This window comes from Herpailurus yagouaroundi, unplaced genomic scaffold, assembly GCF_014898765.1.
Source record: "Herpailurus yagouaroundi ecotype Mexico unplaced genomic scaffold, PumYag 77, whole genome shotgun sequence".
NCBI lineage: Eukaryota > Metazoa > Chordata > Mammalia > Carnivora > Felidae > Herpailurus > Herpailurus yagouaroundi.
This window is the reverse complement of record NW_024412388.1, coordinates 40142772-40168572: the sequence shown is the minus strand read 5'-3', so window position 1 is coordinate 40168572 and position 25801 is coordinate 40142772. Positions and strand designations below refer to the sequence as shown.

Here is a 25801-nt window from a genome sequence, read left to right as displayed (position 1 = left end):
GTGAAGCCGTTTTCCCTGGGGGCAGCTATTTGTGCATTTTTCTTCAGAAAAGAAACTTAGGGACTTGTCTTTAAATAAAACTGAAATAAGAACCCTCAAGTTCATCTATGTAAAGTTCAGGCTGACTTCGTTTTAATATTTAGCTTGGTTAATTAAATCCCATTCTTTGCCCTGAATTTAATTATCCCAACTACTGTGGTAATTTAATATAATAATAAAAAAGGGGAAGGGTAACGAGAAATGAAAGAGAATCTGACTATTTCTTCATCTGGCTCACTTAGAGGCATTTCTTCTGCTAGTGTCAGTTTATGGATGGTGATGTTTTATGAGGTATTATGAATTTTCAATTAGTGAGAAAATGAAAACGAAAGACAGTAGATCATCAATGAGTGGTTGTATCGGGAAATCACTAAAAAGCTCATCTGTAAATTTAAGGGAACAGTTTAATATGACTTCATGATACCTTAGACATTTAGTCCCCCCCCTTGAGGTTGAGCTTAAAATCCATGTTTTTATACACTGTATAAGTTAAGTCCTTGTTTAGGTTTCTATTGGAAGTAAGAAAGTCAAATATTTGCTACTTCTAAGCAAAAATGAATGCTAACATAACAAGGTAACCTTTCTTGTTTTGCTACCACTTCCAATGTAAATGGTCTGTTTCCTAAAGACTGCTCCAGCTCTGCAGTCTCAACGCTGAGGTGCTGTGCAGTCGTCTCAGACTTGGAGTCAAGCCCCAGCTGGAGACTTGCCAGCTGTTTCAAGTTACTTAATCTCATTGAACCTCAGTCTTACCATCAGTGAAATGAGGACAGTGCTATCCACCTCTCCCAGATTGCTGGAGGACAAAGTGAGAGAATGTAGAGGACAGCACACAGCCGGACAGGAGATGCTCTGCAAGCAGTGACTTCCTTTCTTCTGAACAAGTCACAAATATGCTTATAAATGAATAACCGACACTAAATGTATCACAATGCCAAACATAATGCCAAATGTACCAGCTTCTTATCAATCAGTGCAGTGTTCGTCACTTTAAAGTACCAGTGATTCACCTGGGGATCTGGTTAAATATAGATTTGCATTCAGCCCGAGATTCTGCATTTTAACAAGCTCCCAGATGATGTGGATACTGCCGGCAGGAGCCCACACTTTTACTGGTATGGAACTAGGGCAATGACTTTTGAATACCGAATTGACTTTGAGAGACTGGGCTAAGTTGCAAAACACAATTTTACTCTACCTTTTTTTTTTTTTTTTTTTTTTTGCGTTTGTTTAATGATAAAATTACTGGGGAAATTTGAAGATGCTACAAAAAAAGTTTGAATGAACACATTTAAAAATCTGGGAAGCTCAAATCCATTCTACACACTTTCATTTATTGTCTGGACAGATAAAGTACAAATAATTCAAACACAACAAGATTGTGAAAAAAAAAACATTTACAATACTTTCCCTCAGAAATCATCTAAACTAGCAAGATTAACATGAAGTCATTCATTATAACTAAAGTATACAACTGCCTGGTCCTAAGATTTTTTTTCCTTTTTTTTTCCCCCAAGAGTGAACACATTATAGAGAAGAGATTTTGGCACGCCTTTCCCACTAATGCTTAGCAAATGCATCAAAACTTTGCCAGCAAACTGCGTTCATTCATAGCAGGTGATGTAAAAAGTTTTCCCTGAATGTTGAACGAGTGTTCTTTGAACTGAAATCTGGTGTTTTTTTTTTTTTTTCAAAACCGAAAAGAGGAAAAAAAAACAGAAAAAAAATTTAAAGGAGGAGTCTATGATGCAGCCTTGGTTTTCGTTATCTGTCTACCACTACGACTACTACTACAGTTTGCCTCTTCAGTGTGAAAACAACAGTTCTGTCTACATGCACTTAGTGGGTTCAGCATGGGAAAAAACGCACAAAATAAGCACAAGTTATAAATAACCATAACGTTTTATTACCATTAAGACTAAACTTGTATTGAAAAGATTTTATATAACAAGACAAGAAAAGCAATAGCAAATTTAACTATCAACTAGATTATGCATAGCGAGTAACTGTTTCTATTACCCAGGGAAGAGCATGAACCCTTGTATTTTTTTGTTTTGTTTTTGTTTTAAATATATAACCGTACAAAGCACAAACATACTAAAATGATCAGTGCACTGGACGTGGGAGAATGCTCCCTCAGTCATTTTGTTCCCTTAGCTCTGTTTTTTTTTTCCCCAATCTGAATTACATTAAAATAAAGACCCAGTTGTTTTTATTTTTCTACTGTGCAGTAAGAAAAAATATTCACAACAAACATGACAATATATCAAACAATAGTTCTACACAAGTTACCTTGATACCTCTTTAACTGTCACTTAAATATCATAAGAAAACATTTTAAGACATATACAAACAAAACTAGCCAAGTGTTACAACTTATAATAAATTAACCCAAAGAAAAAATAACTTTATATATATATATTTATATTGTATATACACATACACACACAACAGAATGACACAATAATATGCTTCTTCCCATAGTTTAAGTAAACAAATAAGTAGTCTAGCCAATCTAGCTATATTTGATCTCGGCCATAGGCATCATCACATCGGCGATTAAATAAATAAGTGTTTCAAGCAACATAAACAGTGTTTCAAATGTACCAACACAGCCCAATTCTACCAGCATGGGCTACAAAGTGAATTTGAAAATTCCTTAATGAATTTAAAGCAAATGTATCTTTTGTTTTCCTCTCCTAAACACATTACATTTAACTATGATACTAAGATATGTAAATAATTTCGTAGCACCTACTGCTCAAACTAAGGAAGTTTTAGATCAAAAGGAAAATTAATCTTTTTAATTTTTGTTCTGCTGACATCCCATACTGATGACTTAAAGAAAAACTGTCTTTCAACTCATCTCCTTGCTTTTGGGTTTTGACTGTGGGGAACTGTGGTACCCTGGGTAGAACGAACACTCCTTTCCCCTAGTAATTAATAATTGTTTTTTTATTATTATTACATGCTATGAAAAGATATGAAGATCATCTGTTTATAGCCCATCCTTCAAAAAACAGTCTACGAATCCAGTTTAAAACACACATCTTGATCTCTAAAAAGTTACCAGTGCAGTATGAACGCGACAAAGTTGTCAATTTCCCCTAAATTAGCCAGTCAAAATATTTTTTTCTCAAATCCAGATTCTCTTGTAAAAATTCTTTATATTTTATAAAAATAGATTTTTCTTGAAACCCATTTTCAGCAAAGAGACCACCTCTTTGGCAACAATGTTAATGTTATTAAATTGTTAATGTCATCAGGTATCCCCCTTGCCCCCATCCCCTAACAGAAGACTGTTTTTAGTTCACATGATATAAAAGAAAAAAGGAAAAATAAAAAAATTTGCAAAAGTTTTTTTTTTTCATTTTTGCAATTTTTATTATTCCTCTTTAATTTGTGTGGGGGTTTTTTTAACCAATCTGATTGGATCAACTTTTTGACAAAAAAAAAATCTTTTTTTTCTTTCTTTGAATCCCATTACTTTGTAAAAATTGTTTTATTTTTATTTTTTTTTTTTGTTTTTTGTTTTTCTTCTTCAAATGAGCGAATGGTCATCTTAAAAAGACCCACCTTCAAGGAAGGTAGTAAAGTTAGCTGGCTGGGTTAAAATCCCTGCACATCGCTATCTATGTATATTATATTCAACAACGACAGCTATGAAAGAACATTCAATGCATCAAAGGTATTTTTTTGTTTTTTTTTCTTTTTTTTTCTAAGCATTATAAAATCCTTTCCTGGTACACCTCAGGATAATCCAATGTTTTAATACTTAGGCAACACTGGCTTATAAAGTCCATGGTTGAATATAAGCCTCGAAAAGTTTGTTTCTCTCTCTTTTGTGTGTGTGTGTGTGTGTGTGTGTGTGTATGTGTGTGTGTGTGTGTGTGTGTGTGTTGTTCGTATATATTTATATATATATTTTAATAAGTAAGGATGGGAAATTCAGGACTTGTGGGCTTTGTTGGTTTTAAAGGAAACTTGCAACACTCGGTCTCCTAGGCGGTACCCGTTGAGGCTGGCAATGGCCATGGCTGCCTCATCATAGTTGGTCATGGTGACAAAGCCGAATCCCTTGCACTTATTGGTGTTGAAGTCGCGGATGACCTTAACGTTGTTCACTGCGCCAAAGGGGCCGAAGAGCTGCCAGAGGACACTCTCGTCGGAATCAGGGGACAGGTTGTAGACAAAGATGCACCAGCCTGTTCCTGTGTGACCAGGGATGTTCATTCCCACAAGGCTTGTCATTCCGTCAATGGTGATTGGGGAGAACCTGGGGGGACAGGCAGAAGGGGGGACTGGTCCAGACATCAGTCTGACCACGGATAACACACAGATGCACAGACACAGACATGGGGCAGAGGGCTGAGTGAGTGTTTGCAGGAGAGTCTTCAAGGTTTAAAAACCAAAATGCAACAACTAATGTCTGTGGCATTTCTTCTGAATGGAATGGCTCAACTGGCTAAGGGACATAAATGCCAAGAGAAAAGCTAGGTCAATTCCTAATAACCATAAGAAACTCCTAGAGCAAGGCTCTACCGTACTTCTACCACAGTATATGGTCATAGGGTATCCCACTCTGACCCTTATCCTCCCTCTCCACAATAGACAGCTCTTGGGGGAGGGGCTCTATTTCATTCATTCTGTTGCTCTACTTATTTATTCACTGAGGCACATGTGGGACTATCACAGACATAGTGACACATAGAAAATAGTAAATACTTATTGACTGCATAAGTGAATAACACTGGTGGATATCAAAGCTTGGGAAATTTTCTTTTTTAATTTTTAAGGCAGATTAGGGGATGGCCCGAGGAGTTTTCAAGTCTACCATCTTTGCAGTCCCCTGACTTATGGTTGTCAAAGATCTCTTGATATTTTGTGGACAGAGATGTGTGACAATGAACAGACATGCCTTGTTATTAACCACATGGGTGGCTCATGTTTCATTTAGCATTTATTTAAAAGAGTTCAAAAAAAAAAGCCCAACCAATAATATTAACGACAGATCACTCCTTGATGCTGTATTATCTGGAATTAATTTCTAAGCATCACAGGAGTAAGATTTTAAGTGGTTTGTGCATTTATATAACTTGAATTAGAAAAGCAGGAAACTGTTACTTGCCTATTATAACTTCTTTTGTATTAGCCTTTGAAATCTCAGTTTTCATGCTACTATCATGAAAAGAAAAACAACCCTTCAGATTTTATTCACCGTCTGATAAAATATATACCGTGTGATTCATAATGGATGCATCAGATTATGTTACCAGTGCCTACAGCAGAAAAATATTTGCTGACTTTTTGTTTTATACCAAACATATACAGGGATTTTGTCCATATCCACTGACTAGTGTCTTCGTTTTCATGTGGTTGGGTTTTTTTGGTTTTGTTTTTGTTTTCTGAAAAGGAGGATAGGAGGAGGAAAGGAAGCAAAAACTGGGGACAAGAATGGGGTAAAGTGTTACTTAGGATGTTTTAAAAATAAGCAAATGTTCTTGGAGATTGGAAAGTCCTATGGAAGAATAGTTCTGCATGTAACTAGAATTTAGGTAATCAAGTGGCTGCTGTAGATATGCTAAACATAACTCAATAGGTATTAATTTTGGCATTATTCACTAAGTCAATCTTCCCTCTTGCTAAAAAAACAAATAACAAGGGGCACTTGGGTGGCTCAGTCAGTTAAGACTCTGACTCTTGATTTGGTTCAGGTCATGATCTCATGGTTTGTGAATTTGAGCCCTACATAGGTGCTGTGCTGACAGCGTGCAGCCTGCTTGGGATTCTCTGTCTCCCTCTCTCTCTTCCCCTCCCCTGCTCTCTCTCTCAAAATAAATAAATAGACATTAAAAAAAAAAAAACAACAAGTAACGAGACAAAACCAAAAATCATCACGGTAAGAATTCTTAGAAGGGCAAATGCATGTCTAACTATTATTTGCATTATTTCTGAAGACTGTCTTCTCAACCTTCTCTCCTCCAACTGAGTGAATTGACTCCTCTCAGTTTAAAGGTAGAGAACAGCTATAAGTAATTATTTTAAGGCCAAAGTCAGGAACCAGCAAAGAGGTTTCAAGGAGAGTCTCAATTCTAGTTGGGAATGGCTACCTGGAGCACTTTGGTAGGGAGGAGCCTGGATCCAAACCTGGGCTTAATAGGAAAGGAGAGTGCTCTTATCCACTAGTGACGTGTGCTCTGAGTGGGGAAGCAGAGGGGGTGGCGGCATGCACGCTGCAACTGTGTGCCTTCCCTGTCCTCGTCCGTGCATGAGCATTCCTCTTTCTGTAACTGGTGCCGCCTCACTCAAGTCAGAGGGGAGCAAAGGGCAGAGTGGGAAAAATGCAAAAGTGAGAGTGGGAACAGGCAAGCAGTGTGCTAGACATGTGGAAGTAATTCAGTTATCCTCACTGGTGCCAGGACTGAGATTCAAGAGGCTGGCACTCTCGAAGTGAAGTCTGCAGTCAAGTTATTCCCTTTACTGTGTGCAGTTTCCAGAGTCAGGGTACTTACCACGCATGGCCAAGTGGTGAAAGAGCTGCCTCATATGGGGGATGTGACTGGGACTACTAAAGACCACATTGCTTTCCCTGACTGTGGGAAGGGGAATTAAAGTGTAAAGCTCTACTGAGCAGGATGATGAAGATGCTATGTCCCTAGCAGCTCAGTGGAGCTTATCAAAAGCACATATGGGAATCTCATGGACACAGTGACATAACGCACTCAACTTCCTGAGATTCAGCTTTCAGACTAGGTCTGGATCACTCTTGTGACTGCATTCAGAGAGCCCCCACAAACCTCGATTCTATTTGAACCCCCAACCCCACAGAAAGGCTTTAAATGAAAGAAACTGCAAGTGTAAAACATATATACATGTATAAAACCAAGGGAGGATTTATAATAACTGTTAAAACCTGTAACAAAAGAAACTCCTGGTTGAGGTGCACACAGATACACTTCATTCTCAGGCTGTACCCTGAAATGCACACTGAGCTGGGGGTGGGAGTCAGCAGGTCCTCCACAAGTTTATTCATGCTTTGGCCAAGGGCTGGTAGTCCAAAATCTAATTTTTCCACTCACAATCATAAGATTGTCAACCGTGATTAGCAAAGTGTTCTAATTTTGATTTGCTGGAATCTGCCCTCTTAACTGAATCTTGGCATTGCTAATGCAAAACAGTTGCTCTGCAAGTTTGCAAAGTCAGCTGGCAAAGACTAGGAGCCTTCTCCCTTGGGGGAGCCGTCTAGAGAACCAGATTATCAAGGGCTTGGTAGCTGTGGCACCTGAACCATAGGAGAAGCCCACCTGCAAATAAAAGAAAAAGTGAAACACACAAACAGGCTTTGTGTGCCCTAAAAGAAACAAAACCAACTGAAGTCTGAAATTAAAATTAAGAATTTGACATGCTGGTGGAGGAAAAAGGAAGAATTAAAAAAAAAAAAGTAAAGTTAGTGAATTAAAAAAAAAAAAATTTCTAGCCCCAGTCTGTGCCAACACGGACATCTGGCAATCTGTGGAGTTTTAATTACCTCTTTACGCCATAGGCCATATTAAGCAAATTGTCCAGCCTGCAAAGAGAAGGAGGGTCTCTGGGTTAATGCCTCACAGATGGCAAGATCGCTCAATGGAACTATTAATAAGAATGCTCCATTTTCAAAGAAGAAAAGCTCGACAACTTTCCCCAATGCTTAGAAGTCTATCCACTGGTCGTTTCCCCCTTTTCTGCCTCCAACTATGAGTAATCCACGTTCAGGTCAATGCTGGAGTTTAAAGCAAGTGTCTAATGAAGCTCCCTTTCTTTCAAGGTCTGAATTAATCCCACTCACCCCTCCTCTCAGAACATTTGTGTGGATTTCATTTTATATTGTGTGTGAGACCGTTAAAAGGGGGCAGCTTCTTAAGTTGTTCACCTTTTATTACAATTCACCTTTTACTGCAATTAAACTTGTGAATAAAAGGAATACACGCGCATGCACAAGGCATTATCAGGATAGATCTTTTCTCTTAATCTAGCTACATTAACTAAATCTTCTTACCACACACATTTTTTTGAGGGGGAAGGAGGAGTTTGGGGTTAAGATTTTTTACAATGAGCTGACTGTTTGCAACCTGAAAGCTCCTCCCAGCAAACTGCCATTATGTTGTAATCTCCGTCATGGTCAGTATTTTACTTGGGGACAAGCTATTCACACCATGGGGCAGTAGTAACCATAGTTTCCACCATTAGAAGCCTGCTGGAAAGGCTTTTTACATAAATACTGCATGTGCTCTCACACAAAATAAAAATTAGATGACTTGGACTCCTCATGAAATCATTAACCATTTCAAATTCCCAGGGCATGGGAGGACACTGCTAAGGCTGATTTTCTCCTCATCATGGCCAGATGGAAGGGCCTACTATCTTCCCATGTGATGTGTGAAAAGGAGAAAAACCCTTTCATTAAAAGGAAGTTGGGGCATGGGTGGAATAAAATCATTATTTAGAATTATTACGAGTAGGTCAAGAATATTCTTAACTCTTGCACAATAAAGGCAGTCAAGGTAAGACTGCCTTCATGGAGTGAAACCTGCCTTTCAGAAATGTCCCAGGAGAAGGGAAGTGCCCCCATTGCACCGGGAGGGTTTGGTACCTGAAGGAAACACTAGTAAGTCTTAGACAAAATCTTCCTTCTTGTCCCAGAATCTACTGACTTAACAGTCAGAGTGAAGTTAACACAAAAGAGAGTACCTGTCCCTTCCTCAACCCAACAGAGTTACCTGTAGAAGAAAGAGGGGGACAGGCCAAACAACCCATCATCTGTCTCCTGGCCTACACTTTTCTTTGACTTTGTTAAAAGCCACTCCCTCTGCCTTAAGTCTAAGCTACTGAATGTGGTCACTTGTTTGTGATTTAACTTGTTGAAACAGAACACCTTCTTGTTTGATGAAATGTAGACATTTTGTTTTAATCCAAGAATCTGAAGTTTCACCACAGCCACAGTCGTAAGTTGAAAGGGGGCTTGGTAGAGCATCTGGTTGGACCATCCCATTTAACAGTAGTGGAAACTGAGGTTCAGTAGGGAGCTTCACACAGTGATTCCTGGGGACAGAGGTTCTTATGCTTGTCCCATCTTTCTGGGATGTGGGTTTCCCTGGCCCCCACCCAGCTCTGTACATGTGCAGCAGCGTTCTTTCCCCCATGGGTGTGCCTACCTGAATCTCTGGGCCTGGTGGTGAAGCGGGCCAGGGTAGCGCCGATTGGGAGACTGGTAGAGCTGGGAGAGCAGGGCCTGGCTGGACTTCTGGCTGGGGTTGTTGGCAAACTTCACAGTAATCGGTTCTGTAGCACCGCTGGGCTTCTGGCCATTCAGCCCTTTGATGGCTTCTTCTGCCTCGATTCTCTTGTCAAACCGAATGAATCCCACCCCTCTGGACACTCCTAGGGAAAGAGAAAGAGCCTTCATAAAGAGTGAACAAAGCACATTGGTAAGTATCTCTGAGAAGAGATGGGCTGGGCCCCATGGACCTCCAGTGGCTGAGTATCCCAGAATCTCTCTCACCCATCAAAATGCATCTGCCTGCATTTCTTCCATCATGGCTCTGGGCAGGTGCTGCCCACCCACAGAACACAGACACCTCTCACATCTGTCCATTCCAGCCTCTACACCAGATTGCTCAGTTCTCGTCTCCTTCTAGTTGCTCTAACCCATCACCCACTGTCCAGTTTCTAGTCCTGCAATGTGCCCTCTGCACCTAGCAACCATGTAATCTGTTTGACAAGCAAACTCTGACCACATTACACCCCTTCAAAGCATCTTTTACACATTTTTTGTAACTTTTCAATTCTTTACTTTGTGCGTGGTACCTGTTCCTCACTGCCTCCCACTCCACATACAGAATAACAAACAAAACCCACAAAAAATCCTCCCATGGCTCTATGTTGCATACAGATGAAGTTAGACTTTCTTAGCATGGCATTTAGTGCTCCTGATGATGTGGTCCCAAATCCCCTGTTGAGTCTCATGCCAGCCATACTGAACCACAACATATTCCTTGAACAGGCTGTGTTCTTCCTTGACTCCATGCCTTATGACATGTCCTATCCACCTATTCTACTGGACACATCATGTCCACCTAGAATTTTCTGTCCCTCTTTGTGCCAGATAACCTCAATCCATCATCCAAAACCCTGCTCAAATATCACCTCCTTGATGTAGCCTTCACAGCAACCTCCCCCCACCCAGGCACAGCACACCTTCTCCTGAGCCCCCGTGGTACACTGGACAGCCCCCAGCAAGTGCTCATCATAATGGAGTCCTGCAAGGACAGAACTGTGCCTCCTTCATCTCAGGCCCCCAGTGTCCCTCTGTACAGTGTCTGGGGCAGAGCTGGCTTCAGTAAGGGTCTATTGCAGGAGTCGAATGAGAAACACACGCTGAAATGCTCTCAGGGGGTGTTTTAAAATGGGATCAAATGGAGAGTAGGTGAAAACATTTTGTCAATAAAAATGCAACCCAGGTTACCTTACATTTCTTACTGAGAGGTGGTGGATGCCTTTCTTTATTATGGACAAAGTACCACAGTACCAGGTCTTGGGTTCATGTCCCTGCACTGCCACTAACTAGCTGGGCAGAAGTCAGATCCCCCACTTAAGACCTCTCTTTTTTCACGTGTGAAATGAGGCAGCATGCGGTTCCCTCTAGCTCTATAATGATATCATTGGAGCTGGAGCTCTAACACAGGTTCTTTTCACATACAAAAGTAATGTTACTTGGTTAAGGGTTGAAAGAGACTTTGAAGGTCATTCAGTCCCACTCACAACCTGATGCCCGAATCCTCTTTATAGCCCTGCCAAGTAGTTTAGCTGCTGCTGGAACAGTTCCCATGATGGGAGATCTACCTCCTAAGATGGCCCATTTTAAATGTGGGCATTTGATTGATAAGAAATCTTTCTCTTAGGTCAAAAATCTGTCTGCGCATGATCCATACCCTTTACCCTAAGTAACCATTATCTCTCTGCTCCTATGGGTCACAGGGCACTGGCTGTGGCATTGAGACACAAGGAAAGAAATGACAAAGAAACACTTAACCTGTGACTTGATCAACCAGGATTCGAGAGGTGATGATACGGCCATATTGCGAGAAAAGCTGCTCCAGTTCCTTCTGGGTCATGGTTTTGGGAAGGCCGCTAACGTAGAGGTTAGCATCCCTGATTGAGGCAGAGCTCGGACGGGCATATGAGACCTAGGAAAAGGCAAGAGGAGCTAAATCCATTACAGGCAACACCCTCTGAGTAGAGTCTGAGTCAACAACTGAGATGACAGCCCCTTGTCTATCATTCGAACTCATGGTGCCGTTTAAATATCTCAGTAGTTCAGATTCTTAGCTACTCTTGTAATCGTAATACGAATCCCGAGAACGGCAACAGAGGAACAAAAGGAGAGGTGATGATAACTTAAAACAAATGCACAGATAAGGGTCTCTAAGTGCAGAACAAAATAGCTACTGTATGGCAGCTATTAAATGCAGAACGACCCACGCATGGAGCTCTGAAGATTTACCTCCTGGATGTGGGTGTATAGATGATTTACTGTATCTAACACATAATAATCTTTGAATAAACCAAAAAAAAAAAAAACAACCCTCCATGAAATTCTGCTCTGCAGATTTCTCTCCTTGCCACCCTCCCCACCCCCAAGCCCTTCGTCTTCAACACATTAAAGCGATCAGGTTCTCTGCAAGATTTTTTATGTCCCATCCTCTGTGTTGTTCCAATCTGCTCCCACAAGGTCTGCTCTCGCTGAATGACAAAGTGCAATGAAATGGGGCTTCATGAACATCTGCTTGTGATACTGGATACATGATCTTGTCATAACATCTGCAAGAACCGGGTACCTTCTAACGTGGAGGAAGAGCAGACAAAACTACAATCAAGGAAAGGAGAGCAGAGGGGAAAGGAGGGAGGGAGAGGGCAGTGGAAGAAGGAAGCGAGCCTCACGGATGGTTATAATAAGTTCGACTTTGTAAATTTGTCCTCCCAGATCTCTCAACTGCTTTTTTTCCCCCAAAAAGCTAACACAGAAGTGTAAACAGATCTGAAATTCCATCTGCAAGAAGCCAAATCTGTAGCAGTACACATAAGCAAAGCAAACCCCAGCAGTCATTAATTTTAGACTTTCATTTACTTATTTATTTATTTTTTAAGAAAACAACATCAGACATTTGAAATATAATTTACAGCTAGTCTAACAAAAGCACTTTCCTGCTAAAGCTATTTCTGGGGCGGTTATGGCTCAGAATAGATGATGAAAACAGTCATTTCAGAGCACATCTGACAATGTTGGACAGGAAGGGACCTATATGCCTTAGCATTTTTCAGTTGGGAGTCTTATTTAATCCATATATCCAATTTACAAGATCTGCTAAGACTCTGGGGGTGAGTGAGTGTGCATGTGCATGGATGTGTGCGTGCGTGTGTGGTACACACACAAAAGCATGCGTACAAAAGAAATTGTACATGTTAAACTGGACCCTTGGCATCAAGAACTAAAGCTCCAGCAGTGGAGGAGAACTTGCTTCTGAGAAAGGGTCTGGCAGTGTACCTAGCAAAGAGGAATGAAGGATGAGCAGACCCCCTCACCCTTGGCACTCTCTCCCTTTCCATGACAGAGATGCCGAGTCCCTTTATGGGTTCCACACCTAAAAATAGATGTTGACTCAACAGATAAAATGATGTGAGTGACTAATCTGCCTCGTTGGTCTCCTCCTGCTGATGGAGCAAGGCAGACTGTCTGCAGTATCTACCTCTTCTAGAAACTGAGGGGGTGGCCTCTGTAGGCTCTTCTCCAGCACAGGGCTGACAGGCAAAGGGACCTTTACATGGAGTCCCTGGGGAGTGGGAGCTGAAGGACCAAGAATCTCATGTGACTGGACAGAGCATCACTCCACACAAGGCTCTCCTACCCCCATTCTTTACAGAACAAAGTCCTTCAGATTATAATCTAGCAGAACTATGTTTTAGACATGAGGAGGGAGTGGTAGGGACAAGGAAAGAAAAACAAGTAGTGATATGTTCATGGTAATGAGAGTTACCCCTGTCTAACCCCTGCCAATTATTGACAAATTAATAACCTGTATGACATTTGTGCTCCCCCAAAACATACCCTCCTACTTCTATGTCTTACAAGGAAAAATTTCCCACCTACTTTTTCAGGCCCTGATCCTATTTTTCTTTAAGGCCCAGATCCAATGCCATCTTCTCTAGGCAGCTTTCCCTGATCTTACCTCCTCCTAAAAAGCCCCTTAGCAGTGTTCTTCAGTGAACCATACCCATGATACTTAACCCATTCTGACCTTGATTTACCATCCCTCTGTCTAGACTGCTGATCTCCTTGAGGTCATGGTTGTGTGTGTGTGTGTGTGTGTGTGTGTGTAGGGGTGGTGTATCTTATTCACCTTAGTGGCTCTAGCTCCCAGCACAGAGCCTTATACCTGCAGAATGCTAAGCATCTAGTGAAAGAATAAATGAATATATCCACAGAACAAAATGAATGATGTAGGAATTAATGACTCTGGAGTTAACTGCAGCTTGGATTCCTCTACTTAGGGGGATCACCAAGAGTTAAGCGTCCAGAAGCATAGCTGTGTTTCCCTACTAAGCTAAGAGCTAAGGGGAAGGTTTCCCATTTCCCAGTGTCTGAGGTTGGAAGGACTGAAAGAAGACTGTTCTAGAAGTAGACGCCACGTAGAGGCTTTCTCTTGGCAAACACTTCCCGAGGACCTACTATGAACCAGACACAGTGCTGTGTGCTGGGGATGCACAACAAGAAAGAACACGGAGTGGTCTCTTGCCCTAAAGGATTTCCAAGTCCAATGGGGACAATATACAACATACAGAAGGTACCCAATAAACATGAGTTGAATGGAAGAATGGTACACAATATGGACCAATTTTCACAATGCTGTAAGATGTGTGCTATTCTAGGGTTGTATAGCTGGGACTAGAACACAGTGAAGGGGAGGATTTAGTTAAGGGTTATAAGGGCCAGAAAGAAGACAGAGCTGAGATGGGTGTGTGGTGGGGTCAGGGCATGGCGGCCTAATGATAGCCCTCCTCTGGTGTGAGGACAAATAAGACGATGAAGGTCAATGGCTTAGTGCAATGCCTGTTTGACACTCAATAAATGCACAATGGATAATAATGACCTTGATACCCAATGGTCTGGGCAGCCAGAGCTGGGGTAGAGAGGGGAGCAGGCTTAGCACATACCTGCTGGGGAAAAGGGGTGGACATTGGAAAGTAAATGACAGAACCAAAACCATTTCCTCAAAGGATGATTCTGATGGAGGCAGAATCTTACCCAGGCAGAATTCCTGCCACAGAGCAGTAACAAGTGCCAAAGGTGAACAGCAGCACCTTGATAATTCACCAAACCTAACTCTTGCTTACTTTTTCTCCTCTATTTGAAAAACTTAAGTCTCTTGTTATCTTAGTCTTCCATCCAGGAAATCTGTAGAAACAGGTATGGGCAAAAATGACAGAAAAAGGATCTCCCTACATTTAATATCCAAATGCTGATTCCTGGTATTTGTACTTTTCAAGTGTCCTCATACATTTATGAAATCCTAACTGAGTGACTATAGGGGTCAGGTCCTTTGTTAGGCTGAAACATTTCTCAAAAATTATCCACTTCTAGCCCCTGCAGACAGCCAGCCATTGCTGGTGTGTTAACCCCACTAAACTAGTGGCCTAGAGCCCAGGGCTTCCAATGCTAAAGGCAGTGCCCTAGAGAATCCCATGCCTCAGTCCCTCAGGATCCTGCTCACTCCATTCATCCAGAACGTTTGAAGACAAGACTGGCATTTCTAGGCTGGCACTGATCTTGCTCTGGAGCTCAGAAAGAGCTGGGAATACAGAGGCCACTCCTCTAGCTCTGGGTTAGGATGGCCCAGAGGCAGGTGACTTTACAAATGACCTTGATAAAAGATTTGCAGTGCCTCCAAACTCCCCATCCCTGCAGGCTTACAGTAACCCTGACCCACTGCAAGAGTAACAGTACAGTGTGGAGTTTACAGCCCTGACTGTGAGCTGGCTCCCACACTCACTAGCTATTACTTGGGCAAGTAATTTGATCTTGATAAATCTCAGTTTCTCTACTGGTATAAAGGGGGACAATTTTCCTTTGATGGGTTATTATAAAGAAGTGAGATAATAGATTTAAACAGGGGTAGCACATTCCTAGAATTTAGTAGATATTTAGTAAATGTTATTATCTTATTACTACGCAGTGAGTACTACAGGCTTTTGTGGGCAGTGTGGGACTCTAGCACCCACTGGGACACACCTTTCAATTTTACCACACAAGCAAACATCTGGGATACCACCAGTGAGCACCTATAGAGGCACCACGTTCCTCCTGTCAGCCTGGTGGGGTCTGGGTGATCTGTTACCACTTGACTGCCATGAATTTCCTCTAGCACATTTCTACAGATTCCACTGTACTTTCCATATCACAAAGTAAAGTACTTCCCAATTTCCAATGTGACTTCACAAGTCTGCTGTCAGTGACTCTCATCAAGGTGGTGCAGCAGCATTATCATTCATCACAGATGGGGCAGCAGGACCCCGGCTGGGGGCTGCACCTCCCACACAGCACTCTCCTCGCAGGTTCCTTCACCTGTTCACAGCCATGGGGGTTGGCCTGGGCAGGGATGGGGGAACAGCATGGCCTTGGGTAAAACGTTTCCTGAATCCTCTGGCAATACCTTGCCCCTTGTCTAACCTGCCGTGGTACAGAAAAGGGAGAGGACTCGGAAAACATGATAAAGGCTTGGTTTAGGGTGCTGGGAGTCTGGTAAGGTAAGAAAAGGCATCCTTCTCTGCTTTCGAAAGGTGCTCCTTTAATAAATACCAGCATTAGAAGATGGGAGTTCATTCGTTCCTCTCATTTCTGAACACTTCCTGTCTGCCGAGCTGTGCTGGGTGCCTGGTGCTTCAAGCACTCCGAGGTCCAGTGAGGAAGGGAACAGATAAATGAAGAGTGCAGTTCAGAGGGCTGTTCCTGGCAAGGGGTTACTCATCTCCCACTTCCAGTGTTAGCTTCCATGTGGAGGGAGCCCCCTGCGGTAGCAGTCTAGGATTCTTGGTACCCCCTCACCTCTCTTCTCCAGGGGAAGTACAGTGACGATTCTGAACAAGTTTCAATACTGGCAATAGGCACAGAAGCCTCAGCCACTGTGTACTTCTTCCCTTCTGACAGCCAGATACCAGCTGGAAGCACACTTTCTGTTCCAGGATCCGTTCGATGAGAGCAGGAGGCCTGTGGGGTCCAAAGTCCCTGTAACATGGTATGTCAGTCTGTCAAAGTGTGGGGTTATGTGTTAGGAAGTCCACTGTGTTCAGGAAATCCATCCAGGACATAATCTGTATTAAAGGTGACCTTAGGGTTCAATATGCTTTTCTCTTTTGTGTTATCTCTCACCTGATTTACAGTGGTTTTACAGGATATGGAAAACAAGAGCATTACTTGTTAGGTCCCTTCAAATCATAATAAGGATCTCTATCATTGACTGGATGTCTCCATGAGCTAGGCATTCTATTCACAAAACTGCTAATCTCTACCACTGTGGTTCATGGTAAGTGGAAATAAAGGTGACAGGTGCCATTGGTGATACCAGCAGCAAGCACTATCCTTGAAATCTGCTTCACAGAAACTTGGTGCTGGAGGTGGCCTGAAAAGTTCTGGCTGAGATCTCAGACAGCTGGCCACCCACCTTATACATTACATAGGAAGCTCACTATTTCATGAGGTGCTCTGCCCCATCACTGGCCATCACTGACTATTGGTAAGTTCATCCTTCAACTGTGTTCAAACCTGGCTCTTCTATAGTTTCCATCCTTCTCCTATTTCTATTCTAGCTCCACACACTAGGAACATCCTTCCTGTTCTCATTGCCTCTTATCCTGTGGGTTTCTCTCACTGATAGGTGCAAGTTAGAGCATCAGGAAACTTTATTTTGAGACAGGCCTTTGTTCCAAGGAAGTTCTTGTTTATGTTACTTTAACTGACACTGAGCATCTATTCTGGAATGGAAAAGAGAAAACGGTTAAGAGCAAGGGGCTTTGGGGCTAGAAAGATATGAATTTAAATCCTGACCACTTCCTAGTTGTGTAAGCTTGGGGCAAGTCACTTAAGTTTCTGAGGTATATCACTTGAATAACATAGCTTCGAAGCTTTCTAACAGAGTTCTTGGAGCATTAAACAAGCTAATACATATAAGATTTCTAGGCACTATGCCTGGCACATAGGAACTGCTCAGTAAACAGCTCTGATATAATTGCTATGGCCTTATGTGAAACACTGGTTGGTACAGAGATGAAAACAGCCATCCTTGACATGTAGGACTATTAGTCTAGCAGAGGAGACACACACAGAGACCTATCATTTCAAAAGATCAAGCTGCAGATTTTCCCCAATCTGTTGTAACACCCTACTCTCTGAGTGAGCATAAACTCCCCAGAGCACATAGATCCCTGGGGGAGATTCATTCCAAAGAGACCAGGAGAATGGCAGCTGAGAACAGTCTCTGGTGCTGCCAGGGCCTTCTAGGAGCAAACCCTTGCAGGTACCTCTGATTCCCACCTCCAGGAGCAGGGAGAGAAGAAAGAAGCCAGCTGGCTCCTAGAAACAACAGCTTTGATTGTGAGGATCAGCTTTCCCTGTATCTGTGGCTGCAGCCCTGCCCACAGGCAGAACAGGTGTCTGCTTATGTGGCCCCACTCCTCAAACTTCCCCCACCTGTCACCTGATACATGATATTCTTTTATCAGGGGCAAGACCTGATGGTAATGTTTCTAATGAGCTCTGATTGTGCCACTTCTCCCTGTCCAAAGCCTTCAATGGTTCTCCAACACCTTGTGATGGATGTTCAAATCCCTCATTTGAGCATTCAATGTCCTCTGCGATCTGGACCAACTTCTCAATTCCTGCTAACTCTCCATGTACTCTATGCCTCAGTTCAAATTTAAAAAAGGTCAGTTTTCAGAATATGCACTTAAAGTTTCCACTTCCTTATCTTTGTTCTTGCTATCTGTTCATCATGATGTCAAAATGAACTCCTGCTCATCCCTACAGACCTGGTCTGAATGCTATCTCTTCTCTGAGGCCCAGGCACAAATGACTGCTATCTCCTTAAACTCCATAGATGATATACATTTCAACAGCAGCAGCTATCACTGTGTCTCCCATTGTGGAGTTTAAGAGTATCCAAGAATATCAAGAGAGTGTCTGGCATACAGTAGGCAGGATAAATATTTCTATGGTGTGGTGATATATTCATATGTCTACAACTTTAACAAAGTCCATTAAATTCCAAAGAAGCTTACTTAGTACAAGGATATTTCTGTCCATCTAGTGGCCTCCAGAAGGTAGAGATATGCTAACGGTTTCATGGCCCGGTTAGTGGAAGAGATGGTCTCAGACCCAGAGCTGAAGACATTCAGTCTTCTCACTAAACTGCAAATCCTGATTCTTGCTATATGAAAGATTGATAAGATTACTGTAGCCACCTGGGAGCTCCATAATACTTCCTACGATACAAAGCCTCTATATGTGCTGCCTAAGGCTTAGTAAGGCTCAGACTCTTTATTTTTTTATGCATCTTTGAAGCATGTACATCTCTGAAACATGCAGATGGGAAAAAGTCTTCTCCTGTCATGTAATTTTCACCTTAGGGATAACCCTATTCACTTTTGTCATCATTCTGGGAAGCATTACTTGAGTACCCCACTATAAGCCATGATTACCCATGAGATATTATTCGTTCCATTTTCTAGATGACTAATTCTGGTTCAGTGAGATCAAGTACTTGTCCAAGGTCACATAGCCAAACTAAGACAAAGCTGGATATGACTCCAAGTTCTGGGATCTTTCCACTATACCAGGCTAACGTGGACAGTGAAATAAAAGCTGTGTGCTTGGCACAAACTGCTACTTTCTCTGGAAAGTTATCAAGCTGACAAGATCACACTATAGTATTTTATTAGATTGTTGCAGCTGGAAGGAACCATTCTGCAGATGAGGAAATGCATCCAGGGAAGTAAAGTAAGTTGCCCAAGGTCATTCTGGGAGTTTTTGACAGAGCTGGGACTTGACCGACTCTTCATCTTAACTCAGAGCTCTTTTGAATGGACAACAAAAGGGAAGGGAAGAGGGATTGGCTCTATGATCTTTGACAGACCAGCTGATTTTCTCTGGGGCTTCATGATAGCCATAGAGAAGAGATTCCTTATTCCCCACGGCCACTGATGTTCTAGGCCAGCGCTGTCTAATCAAACCTAGGATCATGAAAATGTGTTGCTTGATATGGTGGCCACTAACTACATGTGACTACAGAGCACTTCAAATGTACCTGGTATGACTGAGGAACTGAACTTTTCATTTGACTTAATTTTAATTAATTTAAACTCAAATTTAAATAGCCATGTGTGGCTACTATACTGGATAGAAGAGTTGAAGTCCAGGAACCACACAAAAATTCAGAATCTGAGAGCTCAAAGGGACCTTTAGATCAGACTCTAGTTTGGTATAGGAATCTCTTCTACATCATCCCTGATGACTCCATTTGAATGTCTCTAACAGAGAGTCACTACTATCCAAGACAAATGTTCTACCCTGATAGCTGCACAGGGTCTCTTCCTAGATTCTTGAAATATAGGATTGAGTTTCAGAATCACTGCAGACTTCTTTTCCCTTAGAGAACAAAAACCAACCACTGTGGGTGAATCTGAGTATGGCATCATCTTTGCCATCTTCCTCATGTGCCTCTGGACAATCCTTAGAATGTCAGGTCTCTTTAAAATGTGGAGCTGAGAATGGGACACAGACACCAAGGACAGGTTGACCAGAGTGCACAAGAAAGCAGCATTACTTCCTGTGATCTGGAATCTACAATTCTCCTAACACAGCCAAGGTGCACTGGCTTTTTTAAAAGCAGCTCACATCCTACTGTTGGCTTCTTTCACACTTGTAGACAACTAAAGCCCCCAAGTCCCATTCCACACACTTCTGAAACCAATATAAGGTAGCACTATAAGGTGTCATCTTAACCTGTACCTGTCTGATTTTCTTTTGCAATCCAGACCCAGGACACTGTGGACAACCTTCAAGAGATACTGGAATTGTAACAGCCTCACTGGGCAGAGAGAGCAGGGAAGCTCTAGTTCTCTCTCTCAAACTCCTACACCTGTATCTGAAATCATTCACTCAGAGGAAGTTAGCAGGGCACCGGGAAGCAGAGCAGGCAAACGGAAGCTCTCACTGGAGAGAAAGAGCAGCCTGGTACAACTGGGGTAAACGAGTCTCCAGTTTCCACTGCTGTGGCTATGTGCCCTCTCTTGGGTCCTTGGGGATTCAGTGATCCAGCCTCCCCTGCTGACCTTGGTGGGGGAAGTGCTCCCACACTGCTCTGACTATAGCTGTAATGGGGGAGGAGAGAAAAATGCCTTTTTTATTATTAATAAGACTGAGGGAGGCAGTCTATCATTTCTGGGTGGGGTGATACCCGTCAGCAAAACATGATCTGCCAACTCTCTGGGAAGCATTAAGAGCAGTGATAGGAGAAATAATTGCTTATGCCGAGTGCAAAGAAAAGATGCTTCAGCGGAACAGAGGCCTCTAGCAAGGCAGGTGGATTGCAGGGCGAGGGAGGGAGGCCTAGCGCCCCAATGACCCCTGGCAAGAGGAAGAAGTGGGAGGGTCATACTGGAACCTGCAAAACTCAAGTGTGGAAAGATCCCCTGGAGGCACCGTTAGTGCTATTAGAAGAATAAAGCGAGAACAGAGAAATGGCTAAGCAGCATCATGGTACAGAGAGGCCTGAAGACAGGAGCTCAGTTTGTTTTCCTTCCCAGTGATGGGAAGTTTCTTCCTTCTGAAAAGCCCTTACTCAATGCACCTTCTCCCTCTGGAGCTGGGCTGCTGCCTTGTGATAAAGCTTCCTTCTTAACTCTCACAGCCCCTCTCCTGACTGAGTGCCAACCCTCCTGGGTTCACTCCGAGTGGCAGAAGCAGCCTTTTGTCCCCTCCTTCCTGCTCCAGTCCTGAAAGCACTCACACCTCCAGTTTGCACAAGAGCTGTGCTCTGGGAATGTTTTCTTTAAAGTCGTATTTTTTTAATATGAGTAATAGCTTAATGTAATTATTTGAAAAAGACAAGACACAAAATCATTTGTAAACCTGTAATGCAATGAGAAAAGGAAGGAAATATATAAAAACGTTAACAGTATTGAGTTGGGAATGGCTGATACTGCCACATTATATGATAATGTGCTTTCCAAATTATTTATAAATAAGCATGCCTTGCTTTTAAAATGAGTAAGAACAGCTCCTAAAGAGCTAATGAAAACCAGTGTCTAGGCTGACAAAAACCTACCACTACAGCTTGCAAGCCACTGGTTTCATCCGTCCAACACCGCAGGTGACACACCATCGCCAGATGAGCCTTCTTGGAACTTTGCTTTGACCAAGTCCCTTTCCTGCTCAAACCTTGCATAGCTTCCGGGTTCCCACTCCTCCACCCCAAACCAACGGGCAGCCCTGCAGCCCCATAAGCGCCCCATCCGCGCCCCATCCCACTGCATTAGAGAAGATTCTCTGTATGTTTGTGCCCCCCATGAGACAGGAGCTTCTGGAGGCAGAGCAGTGAACACTTCTTTACTCCTCTGCTCCTCGAACTCAGGTTCAAAATCCAAACTGGTGTCCCACTATTCTGAAAGATTTACTGGGCATGATTCCAAACCCTCAAATTACACTCTGGATCACTTTTTACTGAAGGTTCTCAGTGTAATTCGAATATCAATCCAAACTTTTTGTAAAGATATCTCTTTTGAAGGTACTACAGACATCTAATTTTCTTTGTTACTAATTAATGCGACAAAGAGCTGGACCACTACAGCTGGATTCAATGAAGTGCTTCCTAGTAAGCAGCTGAAATTACAGTGTGAATTCAGAAGCTGCTGTTTTAGAACCCATGGAGAGAGGAGAGGGCCCAGGACTGGGACAGGCATCCACTGTGGAGTCAAAAGGAGTACCGGGAATCATTTTCCAGAACCCACAGTCATTTCACCCAATACATCCCAAAGTCTAACGTGATCTCTGTTGGAGACAAGTGAGGAAAAAAGCTCAACAAAGAGCACTCTCAAAACTCTAAATGGGGCAAATCATCTCCACTGTGTTCAGAGTTGAAATCCTAAGAAAAGACCCACGTTCCCAAGTGGAGTGCCAGGCTGGTCTGGCAGGCTAGACATGTAAGCCCACGGTCCATGCTCTGTGCCTCTCTAACACATGTAGATGGGAGAAAGTCTAGGGCACTGCCATCTCTGGGTCACCTAAATCCCAGGACCTAGCACAGAGCCTGCAAAGCAGGGGTTCAAGAAGAAAAGACCTGAACTTAGGTCTGTACTCAGGTTGATGGCAGAAGTCCCAAACCACAAGTCTGTTTAATGAAGAACCTGGAAGAACCACACAATTTGTTTGCTTTTTATATCTCCTTCCCATGCCAGGGAGTATTATCTGTGTGTGCAGAGCCAAATACAGACCCAAACAATCTCATAGAATGCACGTGCTGCTGAGCAAACACACAGTGTGACCTTCCAATACTTACAGCCTACTGCTAGAGTTATTTAAAAAAAAATTTTTTTTTCAACGTTTATTTATTTTTGGGACAGACAGAGACAGAGCATGAACGGGGGAGGGGCAGAGAGAGAGGGAGACACAGAATCGGAAACAGGCTCCAGGCTCTGAGCCATCAGCCCAGAGCCCGATGCGGGGCTCGAACTCCCGGACGGCGAGATCGTGACCTGGCTGAAGTCGGACGCTTAACCGACTGCGCCACCCAGGCGCCCCTAGAGTTATTTTTAAAACACCTTTCTTTACTCCAAATCTCACATACCAACCATGTGGTCCTGGGTAAGTCTCCTACCCTCTTTGGGCCTCAGTTTCCTCAACTGTACAAAGGAGAGAATAGCACCTTCTTACAGGGCTATCTTAAGAAGTAGAGTTCATGTGTGTAAAGCATCTAGCCCTAGGGATGTTTCAAGAATTCAATCCTCTCAAGCATGTAAAGGGGTTAGAATACTGTTGGTACACAGTAAATATTCAATATAAGGTAGCATTACTATTATTAGTAGTATAATTATAATAAATAATTATTATTATTTCAAGCATATGCTCACATATTAAGCATCTCCTCTTGTGGCAGAGTCCTTCACAGGCCCTTCAGATGCTAGCTCAGCTCAGCTGCTGGTCACTTGTGTGCCATTGGACAGGTCATTTCATCTCTGAGCCTGGCCACTTTCTCCCACTAAACAAGTTATAATCCAAAGAATAATTCCTCTGTAGTCACGTCTGCAAACATGTACTAGATGTTCCTAGGACATCACTGTAACACATGTTTCCAAAAAATGTATTTGTTTGATCCAGATAGGCACGTTATCTGCAGTCATCCACACTACTCATAGGGGCTTAATTAATGAATCACGTTCTTTCTCTGCTTTGATGCTGTGTCTATGCCAAGACTGTATTCTCTTTGAGGACAGAGGCCTGGCCTTGCCCTCTATATGCCTTTGATATTGGCACATAGTTACATTACATCCACCTTACTAAAGCGACAATGAATAGTTGTTAACAGGGAACCATCATTTGGGGGCACCTTCCACTAGGAGGTGAATGAATCATTCACGTCCAATAAGCAAAACAGTGTTTTTGTACTTAAATTTGACTTCAGAGGCCACACACTGCTTGCCCACAGGTCAACTATTAAGTTTTGTTTGACCTGACTACCTATGCTTTAAAAATTTTAAGTTGGTTTCCAACCTTTAGAAATTGACAGATTTGGCATTAAAAATATCTAGATTTCAGTTTTTATTGAATAATTGGAAGACCTGGCAACAATCTGGGCTTAAACAATCTGTAGTAGCTGATGAGTACCTGCCATTTTTATTGCTCTCCACCTCACTATAGTCTCCACCCTTCCCTTAGGGCTTTCTAGAACTATCCCTGAATCTAGCAGTTAATCATTAAAACCTAGGAATTAAAATATAACAACAACAATTAACTCTTGGTTTTCCTGCAGCTATGTTGTACATTACATTTGAAATAGGGTGTTTTGGGGCACCTGGGTGGCTCAGTCAGTTAAGCATCTGACTCTTGGTTTTGGCGCAGGTTACGATCTCACAGTTTGTGAGTTCGAGCCCTGCATCAGGCTCTGTGCTGACACAGCAGAGCCCGCTTGGGGTTCTTTCTCTCCTTCTCTTTCTGCCTCTCCCCTGCTCTCTCTCTCTCAAAATAAATAAATAAACTTAAACAAAAAGTTTTTAAAAAGTATTGTGTTTTGCACAAAGCACTTCAAAAATGTTCCAGAAATGTGAGAAGGAGGGACAAACTTGACCATATCTTGCAAACATGTACTAGATAGTTCTGGGCAGATCTCTGTAAAGCATGCTTCCAGGAAGATATTTGTTTTTTCCAGATATGAAAGTTATCTATTCCTTCTTGGGAGTCAGAGCAAAGAGATAAATCTCATGTCACTTATCAAAGCAGACTGAAGCAGAAGTAAACAGTGGCCTGAAAGGCAGAAAAGCAATTTTAAAAAATTAATAAATGATGAGACTATTAACAGCACATGAAAAGGGTTTGCTTTTTTCCTCCCCTTTAATATGATTTTTACCTTAAACATTGTGTCCCTTTAGGAAAGGGAAGAAAAGTTAATAAAAGAACCTATCACTCAAACTTAATTTTTAGTATGGCAAATAAACTGCTTTAATGAAAGGGCTGAAATCCCCAGGTTTGCACATTAAATTTTCATTCGTAGTAGAGGATGGAAATTATTGATTCAGCCATGGCATCATGCATTTTGAATCCTACAATGCCTCGGAAGCCCATGTTACTGCTGGGTGCAAATGTGTTGGCAGCGTTTTGATGCAGGGTGAGCACAGGGTGGGTGAGGGGGTGGGGCAACGGATGTAGAGAAGAGAAGGCAGACAGCCTTCCCACAGAAAGAAAATAATCGACGTTCCTTGTCTGTAAGATCTACTTAGACAAAGCACTACTTCTGATGGCATGATGGATCAGGGGGTGCATTCTGAGAGCAGAAAAGCCAGGTCCAATCAGTCTTTCAGGAAACCCAACAGCTTCATGGAATATTAAAAAAAAAAAAAAAAAAAAAAAAAAAGGTAAAATGGATGGCTGATGATTTGATCCTAAACTCTTGGGAAGGTTTGGGTTTCAAGAAAACTGTAGAGGAAAAAAAAAGTACCTTTCTCAGTTCAAGGTCAGGGTGTCCATCAAGGGAAGAGTAAATGTCTGACATTCTAATGCTGAACTGGATAGCACAGAAAAATCAATCAAACCCACAAATACAGCTCTCAACCTGGTGTGGCCTCATCAAACAATCAGGGACGTGAGCATCCCATCTTCACGTAAAGCGTAAAAATAGGTATGTTTTTCCTTTGAAAGAAATTAATCCTCCTGCCTCTCAGAGGACTACCCCATAATTAAACAACTCTTAATTATTTCTCCATTAGATAGCTCAAAGGGATTGATTGTAAGATGAGACTGAGGCAGCCTGAATCAGGCTGATTTGGGGGTCTTTGTGTAGTACAGACTATATGAGATCATGAAAGCAATCACTTTTGAAAATAAGCTAAACTCAATTGCAAAAGTTAAGCTGCTTAAAATAAAGGAAGGAAGGAAGGAAGGAAGGAAGGAAGGAAGGAAGGAAGGAAG

The 25801-nt window shown here is 42.4% G+C and overlaps 1 protein-coding gene and 1 long non-coding RNA gene across 8 annotated transcripts in view; one reads left to right on the top strand and one right to left on the bottom strand.

Annotated features, from left to right (window-relative positions):
• The window catches only part of LOC121027099 (uncharacterized), an 86446-nt gene extending 75297 nt beyond the window's left edge, over positions 1-11149 (top strand). Inside the window, exon 5 of the long non-coding RNA XR_005788559.1 lies at positions 11053-11149. This is a non-coding gene — a long non-coding RNA (uncharacterized LOC121027099). The remainder of the gene's footprint in view (positions 1-11052) is intronic.
• ELAVL4 (ELAV like RNA binding protein 4) overlaps positions 1540-25801 on the bottom strand; it is a 147531-nt gene continuing 123269 nt past the window's right edge. For 5 of the 7 annotated variants that reach the window (XM_040470183.1, XM_040470181.1, XM_040470179.1 and 2 more), the window contains exons 4-7: positions 11108-11261; positions 9231-9456; positions 7568-7606; positions 1540-4357 (exon numbers count right to left, since the gene is read on the bottom strand). In XM_040470183.1, coding sequence (XP_040326117.1) covers positions 3988-4357; positions 7568-7606; positions 9231-9456; positions 11108-11261 — 789 coding nt within the window. In that variant the 3' untranslated portion in view covers positions 1540-3987. The remainder of the gene's footprint in view (positions 4358-7567; positions 7607-9230; positions 9457-11107; positions 11262-25801) is intronic. The other 2 variants (XM_040470178.1, XM_040470185.1) reach the window with 2 other exon arrangements.